General features: G+C 48.9%; 1 protein-coding gene across 2 annotated transcripts in view; it reads left to right on the top strand.

The window, feature by feature from the left end:
- The window catches only part of rnf123 (ring finger protein 123), a 270,077-nt gene that overhangs the window by 39,881 nt on the left and 212,776 nt on the right, over positions 1 to 17,420 (top strand). For both annotated transcript variants that reach the window (XM_014168343.2, XM_014168342.2), the window contains exons 21-23: positions 10,529 to 10,629; positions 12,839 to 13,031; positions 13,346 to 13,491. In XM_014168343.2, the coding sequence (XP_014023818.1) occupies positions 10,529 to 10,629; positions 12,839 to 13,031; positions 13,346 to 13,491 (440 nt within the window). The remainder of the gene's footprint in view (positions 1 to 10,528; positions 10,630 to 12,838; positions 13,032 to 13,345; positions 13,492 to 17,420) is intronic.

Here is a 17,420-nt window from a genome sequence, read left to right as displayed (position 1 = left end):
TAGCGCTCCAGGAACAGGGTAGGACTGAAGTTACATTAACTCTCCAGGAACATTGTTGGAGTGAAGTTACAGGACGTTAACGCTCCAGGAACAGGGTTGGAGTGAAGTTACAGGACGTTAACGCTCCAGGAACAGGGTTGGAGTGAAGTTACAGGACGTTAACGCTCCAGGAACAGGGTTGGAGTGAAGTTACAGGACGTTAACGCTCCAGGAACAGGGTTGGAGTGAAGTTACAGGACGTTAGCGCTCCAGGAATAGGGTTAAAGTGAAGTTACAGGACGTTAGCGCTCCAGGAACAGGGTAAGGGGGCCCTGCTCTAGGGAGTAGAGATGAACATTAGTGCTCTAGCTACAGTATATCTGGTACAATGCATAACATTTCCTGTGAGATCAAGGTAAGAGTTACCTTTATGTTTTAATTGCACACGGCCCTTGTCAAATAAACTTACGAAACAACTACCAAATCATCCCCATTTGTATTCATTTGGATGGTGGTTTCTGGTTGTTATCGTAGTTTGGTGAATAAAGCATGTAACATTCATCTACCTGAGACTGTTTTCGATGTGTGTGTGTTTTATTTTTGCATAAAATGTTTCTACAATTACCCCCTTTTTTTCCCCAATTTTTCGATCTTGTCTCATCGCTGCAACTCCCCGACGGGCTCGGGAGAGGTGATGGTGGAGTCATGCGTCCTCTGAAACATGACCCGCCTAATCGCGCTCCGAAACACCTGCCAGCTTAACCCAGAAGGCCAGCCGCACCAATGTGTCGGAGGAAAACACAGTTCAACTGGCGACTGGGGTCAGCCCGCAGGCACCCGGCCCTCCACAAGGAGTCGCTATAGTGCGATTAGCCAACTAAAGCCTCACCGGCCCAAACCCTCCCGGACGACGCTCAGCCAATTGTGCGCCGTCCTACGGGACTCCCAGCCACGGCCGGGTTGTGGCACAGCCCGGCAATAAACCCGGTCTGTAGTAACCCGTCTATCACTGTGTGAGTGTGTTTTCCATCTCTATCGGGATCAGAATTGGAAAAAAAAGGGGAAACGGTGAAACATTTATACTGTAGCTCCCATTTGTTGAATCAGTGTCGTATTGAGTCTTTTTGATGACGTTGGAGAATAACAGATGTTTGAACTGTCTGCCTTGAACCTCTTTCATCATAGAGTTCAAACACTACACTACCCATCTGGCTTCAGGTGTAATGCTATGGCCTGAGTTACGTCTCAAATCACATCCTATTCCCTATATAGTGTACGTTTTAATATTAGTGCACTAGGCTATATAGGGAATAGGGTGCCATTTGGGATGTAGTCCTTGTGTTTTGCTGTGTGTAACAGCAGCTGGTTACATCACCCCGCCCTACTGCTTCCAACATCGTCCTAATGTTTCCCAGCAGCCTCCCATCCAGGCTAAGCGGTCATTCAAATGGGATACGGTGGAAAGGGAGAGAGAATTGGAAGCGGCGTTTGGGACAGGAAGGACAGGACAAGATGGCATGTATACAGGAAAGGGCAGTAGTGAATACAAATCTACGGTGATTCATATAGATGGATACTGAACAAAAATATAATTCTACCATGCAGCAATCACTAAAAGTGATGTAAAAAAAAATGTGTGCACAAAATGTGAGAGAAACAAGCTTTTTGTGTTTATGGAAAATATCGGGGATTGTTTTTTTTTTTCAGCTCATGAAATATGGGACCAACCCTTTACATGTTGCAATTTATATTTTTGTTTAGTGTAACATAAGGTCCAGTTGAGCTGACCAGGAGATGGTGGTGGTGGTGAATATCATGAGGTCCAGTTGAGCTGACAAGGAGATGGTGGTGGTGGTGGTGAATAACATGAGGTCCAGTTGAGCTGACCAGGAGATGGTGGTGGTGGTGGTGAATAACATGAGGTCCAGTTGAGCTGACCAGGAGATGGTGGTGGTGGTGGTGGTGGTGAATATCATGAGGTCCAGTTGAGCTGACCAGGAGATGGTGGTGGTAGTGAATAACATGAGGTCCGGTTGAACTGACCAGGAGATGGTGGTGGTAGTGAATATCATGAGGTCCAGTTGAGCTGACCAGGAGATGGTGGTGAATAACATGAGGTCCAGTTGAGCTGACCAGGAGATGGTGGTGGTGGTGGTGGTGAATAACATGAGGTCCAGTTGAGCTGACCAGGAGATGGTGGTGGTGGTGAATAACATGAGGTCCAGTTGAGCTGACCAGGAGATGGTGGTGGTGGTGAATAACATGAGGTCCAGTTGAGCTGACCAGGAGATGGTGGTGGTGGTGGTGAATAACATGAGGTCCAGTTGAGCTGACCAGGAGATGGTGGTGGTGGTGGTGAATAACATGAGGTCCAGTTGAGCTGACCAGGAGATGGTGGTGGTGGTGAATAACGTGAGGTCCAGTTGAGCTGACCAGGAGATGGTGGTTCCCCTCTATATATCTCCTCTCTTTAATGTAGTTTGACATTACATCTACACTGAACAAAAATATGAACACAACATGTAAAGTGTTGGTCCCATGTTTCATGACTGAAAATAAAAGATCCCAGAAATGCGCAACATTTTTCTAAATGTTTTTTTTCTATCATGTTTTGAACAAATTTGTTAAAATGCTCACAAATAGGGATTTAATCTTTTGCCAAGATAATCCATCTACCTGACAGGCGTGGCATATCAAGAAGCGGATTAAACAGCATGATCATTGTACAGGTGCAACTTGTGCTGTGGACAATAAAAGGCCACTCTCTAAAATGTGCAGATTTGTCACACAACACAATGTTACAGATGTCTCAAGTTTTGAGGGAGCGTGCAATTGGCATGCTGAATGCAGGAATGTCCACCAGAGCATTGAATGTTCATTTCTCTACCATAACCCACCTCGAATGTCATTTTTAAGAATTTGGCAGTAAGTTCAACGGGCCCACAACCGCACACCACGTACGAACAACGAAGCTATGGACAACGAACACAATTGCATTTTATTGATGGCAACTTGAATGCACAGAGATACCGTGACGAGATCCTGAGGCCCATTGTCGTGCCGTTCATCCTCTGTCATCGTCTCGTTTCAGCTAGTATCTTTACACAATTACTGGAAGCTGAAAATGTCCCAGTTCTTCCATCGCCTGCTAACAAACCTGACATGTCACCCATTGAGCATGTTTGGGATGCTCTGGATGGATGTGTACAACATCATGTTTAATTTCCCGCCAATATCCAGAAACTTCGCACAGCCATTGAAGAGCAGTGGGGAAAACATTCCACAGGACACAATCAACAGCCTGATCAACTCTATGCGAAGGAGATGTGTCTCGCTGCATGAGGCAAATGGTGGTCACACTAAATACGGACTTTTTTTCATCGACGCCCGCATCTGACCAACAGATGCATATCTGTATTCCCAGTCATGTGAACTCTGTAGATTAGGGCCTTAATGCATTTTTTTTATTTTACTTTTATTTAACTAGGCAAGTCAGTTAAGAACAAATTCTTATTTATAATGACGACCTAGGAACACTGGGTTAACTGCGTTGTTCAGGGGCAGAACAACAGATTTTTACCTTGTCGGCTCGGGGATTTGATCTGGCAACCTTTCGGTTACTAGTCCAATGCTCTAACCACTAGGCTACCTAGTCAGTAAATTGTTGCATGTTACGTTTTATATTTTTGTACAGTATAGATTTCAATCAACCACTTTAGTGGAGGAGGAGGAGAAGGAGGAAGAGCAGCTCAACCACTTTAGTAGAGGAGGAGGAGGAGCAGCTCAGCCACTTTAGTAGAGGAGGAGGACAGCTCAGCCACTTTAGTAGAGGAGGAGGAGGAGCAGCTCAACCACTTTAGTGGAGGAGGAGGAGGAGCAGCTCAACCACTTTAGTGGAGGAGGAGGAGCAGCTCAACCACTTTAGTAGAAGAGGAGGAGCAGCTCAACCACTTTAGTAGAGGAGGAGGAGGAGCAGCTCAACCACTTTAGTGGAGGAGGAGCAGAAGGAGCAGCTCAACCACTTTAGTGGAGGAGAAGGAGCAGCTCAACCACTTTAGTGGAGGAGGAGGAGGAGGAGCAGCTTAACCACTTTAGTGGAGGAGGAGAAGGAGCAGCTCAACCACTTTAGTGGAGGAGGAGGAGGAGCAGCTCAACCACTTTAGTGGAGGAGGAGGAGGAGCAGCTCAACCACTAGTGTAGGAGGAGGAGAAGGAGCAGCTCAACCACTTTAATGGAGGAGGAGAAGGAGGAGCAGCTCAACCACTTTAGTGGTGGAGGAGGAGCAGCTCAACCACTTTAGTGGAGGAGGAGGAGGAGGAGAAGGAGCAGCTCAACCACTTTAGTGGAGGAGGAGGAGCAGCTCAACCACTTTAGTGGAGGAGGAGGAGAAGGAGCAGCTCAACCACTTTAGTGGAGGAGGAGGAGAAGGAGCAGCTCAACCACTTTAGTGGAGGAGGAGGAGGAGGAGCAGCTCAACCACTTTAGTGGAGGAGGAGGAGGAGGAGCAGCTCAACCACTTTAGTGGAGGAGGAGGAGGAGCAGCTCAACCACTTTAGTGGAGGAGGAGGAGGAGCAGCTCAACCACTTTAGTGGAGGAGGAGGAGCAGCTCAACCACTTTAGTGGAGGAGGAGGAGCAGCTCAACCACTTTAGTGGAGGAGGAGGAGAAGGAGCAGCTCAACCACTTTAGTGGAGGAGAAGGAGGAGGAGCAGCTCAACCACTTTAGTGGAGGAGAAGGAGGAGGAGCAGCTCAACCACTTTAGTGGAGGAGAAGGAGGAGGAGCAGCTCAACCACTTTAGTGGAGGAGAAGGCGGAGGAGCAGCTCAACCACTTTAGTGGAGGAGAAGGAGGAGGAGCAGCTCAACCACTTTAGTGGAGGAGGAGGAGGAGGAGGAGCAGCTCAACCACTTTAGTGGAGGAGGAGGAGGAGAAGGAGCAGCTCAACCACTTTAGTGGAGGAGGAGGAGAAGGAGCAGCTCAACCACTTTAGTGGAGGAGGAGGAGGAGAAGGAGCAGCTCAACCACTTTAGTAAAGGAGGAGGAGAAGGAGCAGCTCAACCACTTTAGTGGAGGAGGAGGAGCAGCTCAACCACTTTAGTGGAGGAGGAGGAGCAGCTCAACCACTTTAGTGGAGGAGGAGGAGCAGCTCAACCACTTTAGTGGAGGAGGAGGAGCAGCTCAACCACTTTAGTGGAGGAGAAGGAGGAGTAGCAGCTTAACCACTTTAGTGGAGGAGGAGGAGAAGGAGCAGCTCAACCACTTTAGTGGAGGAGGAGGAGCAGCTCAACCACTTTAGTGGAGGAGGAGGAGCAGCTCAACCACTTTAGTGGAGGAGGAGGAGGAGGAGCAGCTCAACCACTTTAGTGGAGGAGGAGGAGGAGGAGCAGCTCAACCACTTTAGTGGAGGAGGAGGAGGAGGAGCAGCTCAACCACTTTAGTGGAGGAGGAGGAGCAGCTCAACCACTTTAGTGGAGGAGGAGAAGGAGGAGGAGGAAGAGAAGGAGCAGCTCAACCACTTTAGTGGAGAGGTAGAAGGAGGAGCAGCTCAACCACTTTAGAGGAGGAGCAGCAGCTCAACCACTTTAGTGGAGGAGGAGGAGGAGGAGCAGCTCAACCACTTTAGTGGAGGAGGAGGAGGAGGAGCAGCTCAACCACTTTAGTGGAGGAGGAGGAGGAGGAGCAGCTCAACCACTTTAGTGGAGGAGGAGGAGCAGCTCAACCATTTTAGTGGAGGAGGAGGAGGAGGAGGAGCTCAACCACTTTAGTGGAGGAGGAGGAGCAGCTCAACCACTTTAGTGGAGGAGGAGAAGGAGGAGGAGGAAGAGAAGGAGCAGCTCAACCACTTTAGTGGAGGAGGAGCAGCTCAACCACTTTAGTGGAGGAGGAGCAGCTCAACCACTTTAGTGGAGGAGGAGGAGGAGGAGCAGCTCAACCACTTTAGTGGAGGAGAAGGAGCAGCTCAACCACTTTAGTGGAGGAGGTGGAGAAGGAGTAGCTCAACCACTTTAGTGGAGGAGGCGGAGAAGGAGCAGCTCAAGCACTTTAGAGGAGGAGGAGGAGAAGGAGCAGCTCAACCACTTTAGTGCAGGAGAAGGAGCAGCTCAACCACTTTAGTGGAGGAGGCGGAGAAGGAGCAGCTCAACCACTTTAGTGGAGGAGGAGGAGGAGGAGGAGCAGCTCAACCACTTTAGTGGAGGAGAAGGAGCAGCTCAACCACTTTAGTGGAGGAGGAGGAGGAGCAGCTCAACCACTTTAGTGGAGGAGGAGGAGGAGGAGCAGCTCAACCACTTTAGTGGAGGAGGAGGAGGAGGAGCAGCTCAACCACTTTAGTGGAGGAGGAGGAGGAGGTGGAGGAGCAGCTCAACCACTTTAGTGGAGGAGGAGGAGAAGGAGCAGCTCAACCACTTTAGTGGAGGAGGAGGAGAAGGAGCAGCTCAACCACTTTAGTAGAGGAGTAGGAGAAGGAGCAGCTCAACCACTTTAGTAAAGGAGGAGGAGGAGGAGAAGGAGCAGCTCAACCACTTTAGTGGAGGAGGAGGAGGAGCAGCTCAACCACTTTAGTGGAGGAGAAGGAGGAGGAGCAGCTCAACCACTTTAGTGGAGGAGGAGGAGGAGGAGCAGCTCAACCACTTTAGTGGAGGAGGAGGAGGAGGTGGAGGAGCAGCTCAACCACTTTAGTGGAGGAGGAGGAGAAGGAGCAGCTCAACCACTTTAGTGGAGGAGGAGGAGAAGGAGCAGCTCAACCACTTTAGTAGAGGAGTAGGAGAAGGAGCAGCTCAACCACTTTAGTAAAGGAGGAGGAGGAGGAGAAGGAGCAGCTCAACCACTTTAGTGGAGGAGGAGGAGGAGCAGCTCAACCACTTTAGTGGAGGAGAAGGAGGAGGAGCAGCTCAACCACTTTAGTGGAGGAGAAGGAGGAGGAGCAGCTCAACCACTTTAGTGGAGGAGAAGGAGGAGGAGCAGCTCAACCACTTTAGTGGAGGAGAAGGAGGAGGAGCAGCTCAACCACTTTAGTGGAGGAGGAGGAGCAGCTCAACCACTTTAGTGGAGGAGGAGGAGGAGGAGCAGCTCAACCACTTTAGTGGAGGAGGAGGAGGAGAAGGAGCAGCTCAACCACTTTAGTGGAGGAGGAGGAGCAGCTCAACCACTTTAGTGGAGGAGGAGGAGGAAGAGAAGGAGCAGCTCAACCACTTTAGTAAAGGAGGAGGAGGAGGAGAAGGAGCAGCTCAACCACTTTAGTGGAGGAGGAGGAGCAGCTCAACCACTTTAGTGGAGGAGGAGGAGGAAGAGAAGGAGCAGCTCAACCACTTTAGTAAAGGAGGAGGAGGAGGAGGAGAAGGAGCAGCTCAACCACTTTAGTGGAGGAGGAGGAGAAGGAGCAGCTCAACCACTTTAGTGGAGGAGGAGGAGAAGGAGCAGCTCAACCACTTTAGTGGAGGAGGAGCAGCTCAACCACTTTAGTGGAGGAGGAGGAGCAGCTCAACCACTTTAGTGGAGGAGGAGGAGGAGCAGCTCAACCACTTTAGTGGAGGAGGAGAAGGAGCAGCTCAACCACTTTAGTGGAGGAGGAGGAGCAGCTCAACCACTTTAGTGGAGGAGGAGGAGGAAGAGAAGGAGCAGCTCAACCACTTTAGTAAAGGAGGAGGAGGAGGAGAAGGAGCAGCTCAACCACTTTAGTGGAGGAGGAGGAGAAGGAGCAGCTCAACCACTTTAGTGGAGGAGGAGGAGAAGGAGCAGCTCAACCACTTTAGTGGAGGAGGAGGAGCAGCTCAACCACTTTAGTGGAGGAGGAGGAGCAGCTCAACCACTTTAGTGGAGGAGGAGGAGGAGGAGCAGCTCAACCACTTTAGTGGAGGAGGAGGAGGAGGAGCAGCTCAACCACTTTAGTGGAGGAGGAGGAGGAGGAGCAGCTCAACCACTTTAGTGGAGGAGGAGGAGGAGGAGGAGCTCAACCACTTTAGTGGAGGAGGAGGAGCAGCTCAACCACTTTAGTGGAGGAGGAGGTGGAGGAGCAGCTCAACCACTTTAGTGGAGGAGGCGGAGAAGGAGCAGCTCAACCACTTTAGTGGAGGAGGAGGAGCAGCTCAACCACTTTAGTGGAGGAGGAGGAGGAAGAGAAGGAGCAGCTCAACCACTTTAGTAAAGGAGGAGGAGGAGGAGAAGGAGCAGCTCAACCACTTTAGTAAAGGAGGAGGAGGAGGAGCAGCTCAACCACTTTAGTGGAGGAGGAGGAGAAGGAGCAGCTCAACCACTTTAGTAAAGGAGGAGGAGGAGGAGCAGCTCAACCACTTTAGTGGAGGAGGAGGAGAAGGAGCAGCTCAACCACTTTAGTGGAGGAGGAGGAGCAGCTCAACCACTTTAGTGGAGGAGGAGGAGGAGGAGCAGCTCAACCACTTTAGTGGAGGAGGAGGAGCAGCTCAACCACTTTAGTGGAGGAGGAGGTGGAGGAGCAGCTCAACCACTTTAGTGGAGGAGGAGGAGGAGGAGCAGCTCAACCACTTTAGTGGAGGAGGAGGAGAAGGAGCAGCTCAACCACTTTAGTGGAGGAGGAGGAGAAGGAGCAGCTCAACCACTTTAGTGGAGGAGGAGGAGAAGGAGCAGCTCAACCACTTTAGTAAAGGAGGAGGAGGAGGAGCAGCTCAACCACTTTAGTGGAGGAGGAGGAGAAGGAGCAGCTCAACCACTTTAGTGGAGGAGGAGGAGCAGCTCAACCACTTTAGTGGAGGAGGAGGAGGAGGAGCAGCTCAACCACTTTAGTGGAGGAGGAGGAGCAGCTCAACCACTTTAGTGGAGGAGGAGGTGGAGGAGCAGCTCAACCACTTTAGTGGAGGAGGAGGAGGAGGAGCAGCTCAACCACTTTAGTGGAGGAGGAGGAGAAGGAGCAGCTCAACCACTTTAGTGGAGGAGGAGGAGGAGGAGCAGCTCAACCACTTTAGTGGAGGAGGAGGAGGAGGAGCAGCTCAACCACTTTAGTGGAGGAGGAGGAGGAGGAGCAGCTCAACCACTTTAGTGCAGGAGAAGCTGGCTGGTGATTGTTTTGGACGTGGGATGAGTACCAAATGGCACCATATTCCCTTCATAGTGCACGACTTTTGACCAATGGCTATATAGCTCTGGTCAAAAGTAGTGCACTGTGTAGGGAATAGGGTGCGTTTTGGGCACTTAGCCCCCCGTAATGTGATGGACTGGATTTGAAGTTCCAGTAGTTTAGGACCTGGATTCGTCGGCGGCAGTAGCCTCCCCACCTGGCCATGAACAACGTGTCCCCTCTCTTCCACAGTACTGGGAGGTGGAACCTGGCCCTGCGTACACCTCTGACCAGTTCTAGATTTATAGATTCGTCCTCTGATCTGATTTTTAATAGACTTGTAGATTTACGATGGTTCTGGGTGATAAGAAGTGTAAACAACAATATCCAGACACTTAGAGGTCAGCACTGACGCTGTAATGAATTCTCTATATCACCATAGCGATCAACCTGTCAACATCACTAGACTGTCACAATAATGACTGTAATCAAATGGCTACCCGGACTATTTGCATTGTGTGCCCCACTCCCAACCCTTCTTTTACGCTGCTACTCTCTGTTTATCATATATGCATAGTCACTTTAACTATACATTCATGTACATACTACCTCAATCAGCCTGACTCACCGGTGCCTGTATGTAGCCTCTCTACTGTATGTAGCCTCTCTACTGTATGTAGCCTCTCTACTGTATGTAGCCTCTCTACTGTATGTAGCCTCTCTACTGTATGTAGCCTCTCTACTGTGTGTAACCTCGCTACTGTATGTAGCCTCTCTACTGTATATAGCCTCTCTACTGTATGTAGCCTCTCTACTGTATATAGCCTCTCTACTGTATGTAGCCTCTCTACTGTATATAACCTCTCTATTGTATATAGCCTCACTACTGTATGTAGCCTCTCTACTGTATGTAACCTCTCTACTGTATATAGCCTCTCTACTGTATGTAGCCTCTCTACTGTATGTAGCCTCTCTACTGTGTGTAACCTCTCTACTGTATGTAGCCTCTCTACTGTATATAGCCTCGCTACTGTATGTAGCCTCGCTACTGTATGTAGCCTCGCTTCTTGTTTATCTCTACTGTATATAGCTACTGTACTGTATGTAGCCTCTCTACTGTATGTAGCCTCGCTACTTGTTTATCGCTACTGTATTTATCAGAACTGTTTGTGCTTGGCAGGAGAGGGTAGCTTCCTGGTGGTCAGAACTTGTTTAAACATTCTAATTGTTTGAAACCAAAGATAATGGAGATAGGTTACAGCCTGTCTGGAGGCAGGTTACAGCCTGTCTGGAGGCAGGTTACAGCCTGTCCGGAGGCAGGTTACAGCCTGTCCGGAGGCAGGTTACAGCCTGTCCGGAGGCAGGTTACAGCCTGTCCGGAGGCAGGTTACAGCCTGTCCGGAGGCAGGTTACAGCCTGTCCGGAGGCAGGTTACAGCCTGTCCGGAGGCAGGTTACAGCCTGTCTGGTAAGGAAGTGGTATTATGATGTAATTGTTGTGCTGTGTTTTTGTGCTTCTAGATGACCTGGCCTCCAAAGCCAACATCCTCATGGACCCAGCTGAGATCCAGGCTACCTCTATGGATGATTTGGATGAGGAGGAGGAGAGTGGCTCAGCTCAGGTACAGACTAAGGTGTTATCCTCCACACTCATGTTCTTGGAAATCATGACTTGATTCCACCATATTGGTGTTCTCAAGTCTAAATTCTCCCTTTTTGGTACAGCGTTATAAATCACATTTTATTTGTCAAGTGCCGAATATAACAGGTGTAGACTTTACCGTGACATGCTTATTTACTAGCCCTTTCCACAATAATGCAGAGTTAAAAAGTAAGACAAATTGTAATAATTACCAAATAAGAAATAGTAACACAATAAAATAACAATGAGGCTATATACAAGGAGTACCGGTATCGAGTCGATGTGCAGGGGTACCAGGAAGTAATGAGGCTATATACAAGGAGTACTGGTACCGAGTCGATGTGCAGGGGTACCAGGAAGTAATGAGGCTATATACAAGGAGTACTGGTACCGAGTCGATGTGCAGGGGTACCAGGAAGTAATGAGGCTATATACAAGGAGTACCGGTACCGAGTCGATGTGCAGGGGTACCAGGAAGTAATGAGGCTATATACAAGGAGTACCGGTACCGAGTCGATGTGCAGGGGTACCAGGAAGTAATGAGGCTATATACAAGGAGTACCGGTACCGAGTTGATGTGCAGGGGTACCAGGAAGTAATGAGGCTATATACAAGGAGTACCGGTACCGAGTCGATGTGCAGGGGTACCAGGTAATTGAGGTAATGCACTACGTTGTCAAAAGTATGTGGACACCCTTTCAAATGAGTGGATTCAGCTATTTCAGCCACACTTGTTGCTGACAGGTCTATAAAATCGAGCACACAGCCATGCAATCTCCATAGACAAACAATTGCAGTAGAATGGCCTGTACTGAAGAGCTCAGTGACTTTCAATGTGACACCGTCATAGGATGCCACCTTTCCAACAAGTCAGTTCGTCAAATTTCTGCCCTGCTAGAGCTGCCCTGGTCAACTGTAAATGTTGTTATTGTGAAGTAGAACCATTTAGGAGCAACAACGGCTCAGCCGCGAAGTGGTAGGCCACACAAGCTCACAGAACGGGACCGCTAAGTGCTGAAGAAAAATCATTTGTCATCGGTTGCAACACTCACTACCGAGTTCCAAACTGCCACTGGAAGCAACGTCAGCACAATAACTGTTTCCATGGCCAAGCAGCCGCACACAAGCCTAAGATCACCATGCGTAATACCAAACATTTGCTGGAGTGGTGTAAAGCTCGCAGCCATTGGACTCTGAAGCAGTGGAAACGCGTTCTCCTGCTTCACCATCGGGCAGTCCGATGGACGTTTCTGGGTTTGGTGGATGCCAGGACTATGCTACCTGGCCTAATCGCCCCCACATCAAGTGTCCCACCTCACTAATTCTCTTGTGGCTGAATGGAAGCAAGTCCCCGCAGCAATGTTCTAACATCTAGTGGAAAAACCTTCCCAGAAGAGTGGAGGCTGTTATAGCAGCAAAGGGGGGACCAACTCCATATTAATACCCATGATTTTGGAATGAGATGATTCGACAAGCAGGTGTCCTCAGACAATCAGGGTAGATAGAGTAGCAGCAGTGTGTGTTGTAGTATGTGTCAGGGTGTGGGTGGAGTCCAGTGAGGGTGTGGGTGGAGTCCAGTGCAAAGGAGGATGCAAAAAGGGGGAGTCAATGTGAATAGTCTGGGTAGCCATCTGATTATTAACAGCAAGTCAGTGATGAACCAATTATTATTTACAATGACGGCCTACCCCGGGCCAAACCCTAACCCGGACGACGCTGGGCCAATTGTCCGCCGTCCTATGGGACTCGCGATCACGGCCGGTTGTGATACAGCCTGGAATCGAACCAGGGTCTGTAGTGACGCTTCTAGAACTGAGATGCAGTGCCTTAGACCGCTGTTCCACTCAGGAGCCCCAATATGACTGTATTACCATGTGTTTTAACAGCGTCTCTTCCTTTTAATTTTAAAACATTTTTTTTTATTGATCCTTTATTTAACTAGGCAAGTCAGTTAAGAACAAATTCTTATTTACAATGACTGCCTACCCGGGGACAGTGGGTTAACTGGCTTGTTCAGGGGGCAGAACGACAGATTTTTACCTTGTCAGCTCGGGGGATTCGATCTTGCAACCTTTCGGTTACTGGCCCAACGCTCTAACCACTAGGCTACCTGCTGCCCCGTTATACAGTGATGGGTGACTTACTGTCATTATACAGTGTTACCGACATGTCTCTCTGTCCTACAACAGAGGCCTTTTGGAGCGGTGGCTATGGGTGGTGCCCTGGCCAGACCCAGCTGGCTCAGTTCTCCCACTCTGGGCCGAGCCAATCGCTTCCTGAGTACCGCTGCTGTCAGCCTCATGACTCCCAGGCGACCCCTGGCACCCCCGGAGAAAGTTAAAGTTCGCACCCTGGCCGTGGAGCAGAGGACGGAGGAGGACAGTGAGTGGCTTTTACTTTGAATATACATGGAGGCGTGTTGAGAACATTTATCTCTCTTTCTCCATTCTCTCACTCTCACTTTCTGTCTTTCAACCACTGTAAATATAGAGTTTAGTCGACAGATGTCAAGGCTAAAGTACAGAAAATGTAGTGGGATGCCAATTATCTGCAGATGAGTGTGAAAATCTATTCCTCACCTCTAGAAATGGTCTAGTACTTTTTGACCCATTATTACCTGGGTGTCTGGTTATTGTACTGAACAGAACACCAGGTTAGGAACATGACATTTTCTTTCTTCCCTTCCTCTCCTCAAGTCGAGGGAAGCCATGGTAACGATGGCCTGTTGCTGGGGCGACCGTTGGAAGAGCCCGACCATCCAATCACAGAGAAGTCTCTGCTGGAGATTTTGGATGGGATTGTGATGATGTACAACCTGAGTGTTCATCAACAGCTGGGCAAGGTAAGAGGCTGAGGCGTCCGTCCGTCTGCTGGGCAAGGGAACCTGGTCTAAAGTGGTGCACCGTTGGGGTCTGGTCTAAAGCGGTGCGCCGTTGGGGTCTGGTCTAAAGCGGTGCACCGTTGGGGTCTGGTCTAAAGCGGTGCGCCGTTGGGGTCTGGTCTAAAGCGGTGCACCGTTGGGGTCTGGTCTAAAGCGGTGCGCCGTTGGGGTCTGGTCTAAAGCGGTGTGCCGTTGGGGTCTGGTCTAAAGCGGTGCGCTGTTGGGGTCTGGTCTAAAGCGGTGCGCCGTTGGGGTCTGGTCTAAAGCGGTGCGCCGTTGGGGTCTGGTCTAAAGCGGTGCGCCGTTGGGGTCTGGTCTAAAGCGGTGCGCCGTTGGGGTCTGGTCTAAAGCGGTGCGCCGTTGGGGTCTGGTGTAAAGCGGTGCGCCGTTGGGGTCTGGTGTAAAGCGGTGCGCCGTTGGGGTCTGGTGTAAAGCGGTGCGCCGTTGGGGTCTGGTGTAAAGCGGTGCGCCGTTGGGGTCTGGTGTAAAGCGGTGCGCCGTTGGGGTCTGGTGTAAAGCGGTGCGCCGTTGGGGTCTGGTGTAAAGCGGTGCGCCGTTGGGGTCTGGTGTAAAGCGGTGCGCCGTTGGGGTCTGGTGTAAAGCGGTGCGCCGTTGGGGTCTGGTCTAAAGCGGTGCACTATAAAGGGAATTGAGGGATCTGTTGACTCGAGGTCATTCAATACGGAGCCGTAATGGAGCCGTTGAGATTTGAAATGCTCTCTAGGTAAGAGGTTGAGGTGTAATTGTGTCCACTGGAGACCATTCAACAGGACAAGGTGGTAGGGGGCCATTCAACAGGACAAGGTGGTAGGGGGCCATTCAATAGGACAAGGTGGTAGGGGGCCATTCAATAGGACAAGGTGGTAGGGGGCCATTCAATAGGACAAGGTGGTAGGGGGCCATTCAATAGGACAAGATGGAAGGGGGCCATTCAATAGGACAAGGTGGTAGGGGGCCATTCAATAGGACAAGATGGTAGGGGACCATTCAATAGGACAAGGTTATTGGGGGCCATTCAATAGGACAAGGTTATTGGGGGCCATTCAATAGGACAAGGTTATTGGGGGCCGTTCAATAGGACAAGGTGGTAGCCAGGGTAACCGTTGTGTAGTTCAGATTGGTTAACGTCTCTAAGTGAAGTAGTCAACAAACACAAGGTCACACACAGGCCTTGGTTCATGTACTATTTCAAATCCTTTCAAACACGTTACTTCTGCTTTAACGAGTTGTCATATGGAAACAATAGAATAGCCCTGAATGTTCAAACCGTGTCCATCTCCAGGATCCAACTCTATTTGAACCCCGGTATGGATGGACACATGGGAGGTGTTTATTAGGATCCCCAGTAGCTTTTACAGAGGCAGCAGCTATTCTTCCTGGAGTCTACAACAAAACATTAAAAAATGAGAAGTATGGACACACCTACTCATTCAAGGGTTTTTCTTTATTTTTACTATATTCTACATTGTAGAATAATAGTGAAGACATCAAAACTATGAAATAACACATATGGAATCATGTAGTTACCAAAAAAGTGTTAAAGAAACCAAAATATATTTTATATTTGAGATTCTTCAAAGCAGCCACCCTTTGCCTTGATGACAGCTTTGCACACTCTTGGCTTTCTCTCAACCAGCTTCAGCTGGAATGCTTTTCCAACAGTCTTGAAGGAGTTCCTACATATGCTGAGCACTTGTTGGCTGATTTTCCTTCACTCTGCGGTCTAACTCATCCCAAACCATCTCAATTGGGTTGAGGTTGGGTGATAGTGGAGGCCAGGTCATCTGATGCAGCACTCCATCACTCTCCTTCTTAGTCAAATAGCCCTTACACAGCCTGGAGGTGTGTTGGATCATTGTGCTGTTGAAAAACAAATGATAGTCCCACTAAGCAAATACAAGATGGGATGGCGTATCACTGCAGAATGCTGTGGTAGCCATGCAGGTTAAGTGTGCCTTGAATTCTAAACAAATCACCAACAGTGTCACCAGCAAAACACCATCACACCTCCGCCTCCATGCTTCACGGTGGGAACCACACATGCAGAGATCATCCATTCACCTACTCTGCGTCTCACAAAAACACAGCGGTTGGAAACAAAAATCTCAATATGGGAGTCATTAGACCAAAGACAGATTTCCACCAGTCTAATGTCCATTGCTCGTGTTTCTTGGCCCAAGCAAGTCTCTTCTTCTTATTGGTGTCCTTTAGTAGTGGTTTCTTTGCAGCAATTTGACCATGAAGACCTGATTCACACAGTCTCCTCTGAACAGTTGATGTTGAGATGTGTCTGTTACTTGAACTCTGAAGCATTTATTTGGGCTGCAATTTCTGAGGCTGGTAACTCTAATGAACTTATCCTCTGCAGCAGAGGTAACTCTGGGTCTTCCATTCCTGTGGTGGTCCTCATGAGAGTTTCATCATAGTGCTGGATGGTTTTTGCTGCTGCACTTGAAGAAACTTTGAAGAAAGTTCTTGAAATGTTCTGGATTGACTGATCTTCATGTCTTAAGGTAGTGGAGTGGCTTTAGGTCATTTTGCTGTTTACTGTGTAATTGGAGATGGAAGAGTTCCATGTGATCATGGCTCTGTATAATACTGTGAAGGGAGATCATGGCTCTGTATAATACTGTGAAGGGAGATCATGGCTCTGTATAATACTGTGAAGGGAGATCATGGCTCTGTATAATTCTGTGAAGGCAGTTCCATGAGATCATGGCTCTGTATAATACTGTGAAGGGAGTTCCATGTGATCATGGCTCTGTATAATACTGTGAAGGCAGTTCCATGAGATCATGGCTCTGTATAATACTGTGAAGGGAGTTCCATGAGATCATGGCTCTGTATAATACTGTGAAGGGAGTTCCATGAGATCATGGCTCTGTATAATACTGTGAAGGGAGTAACATGTGATCATGGCTCTGTATAATACTGTGAAGGGAGATCATGGCTCTGTATAATACTGTGAAGGGAGTAACATGTGATCATGGCTCTGTATAATACTGTGAAGGGAGATCATGGCTCTGTATAATACTGTGAAGGGAGTTCCATGAGCTCATGGCTCTGTATAATACTGTGAAGGGAGTTCCATGAGCTCATGGCTCTGTATAATACTGTGAAGGGAGATCATGGCTCTGTATAATACTGTGAAGGGAGTTCCATGTGATCATGGCTCTGTATAATTATGTGAAGGGAGATCATTCCTCTGTATGAAACTGTGAAGGGAGTTCCATGTGATCATGGCTCTGTATAATACTGTGAAGGGAGTTCCATGAGATCATGGCTCTGTATGAAACTGTGTGTTGCCGTGAATTTGTTTTTGGACTTGTGGACTGTGAAGAGACCCCTGGTGGCATGTGGTGGGGCATCTTTGGGTGTCTGAACTGTATGTTATTTGGTTATGCAGACTGTCATGCTTGAACAACTACGTAGTACAGTTGATCTTTGTGTCAAGCGCAGACCATCTTTTTATAACAGACATACTTCTCCCCGTCGAAACAACTTTGCCAATATGAATTGACCATGATAATTAGACTTCAAATGTTATACCTAGGAGTTTATCTTCCTCAATTTGCTCAATGGTCACACCATTTAAAAAAAAATGTAACCTTTATTTAACTAGGCAAATCGGGTAACAACAAATTCTTATTTACAAGGATGGCCTACCCCAGGCCAAACCCAGACGACGCTGGGCCAATTGTGCGCCGCCCTATGGGACACCTAATCCCTGATACAGCCTGGATTCGAACCAGGGGCAGTAGTGACGCCTCGTGCACTGAGATGCAGTGCCTTAGACCGCCGCGCCACTCAGGAGCATAACTCCAGTGGAGGTTTAGGTCTCAGAGAATGTTTTAAACCACATACAATGCTTTCAGTTTTAGTTGTATTTA

Source organism: Salmo salar, chromosome ssa22 (assembly GCF_905237065.1).
Source record: "Salmo salar chromosome ssa22, Ssal_v3.1, whole genome shotgun sequence".
Classification (NCBI taxonomy): Eukaryota; Metazoa; Chordata; class Actinopteri; order Salmoniformes; family Salmonidae; genus Salmo; species Salmo salar.
Note: the sequence above shows the minus strand (reverse complement) of the source record. Positions and strands in the feature narration are given on the sequence as shown.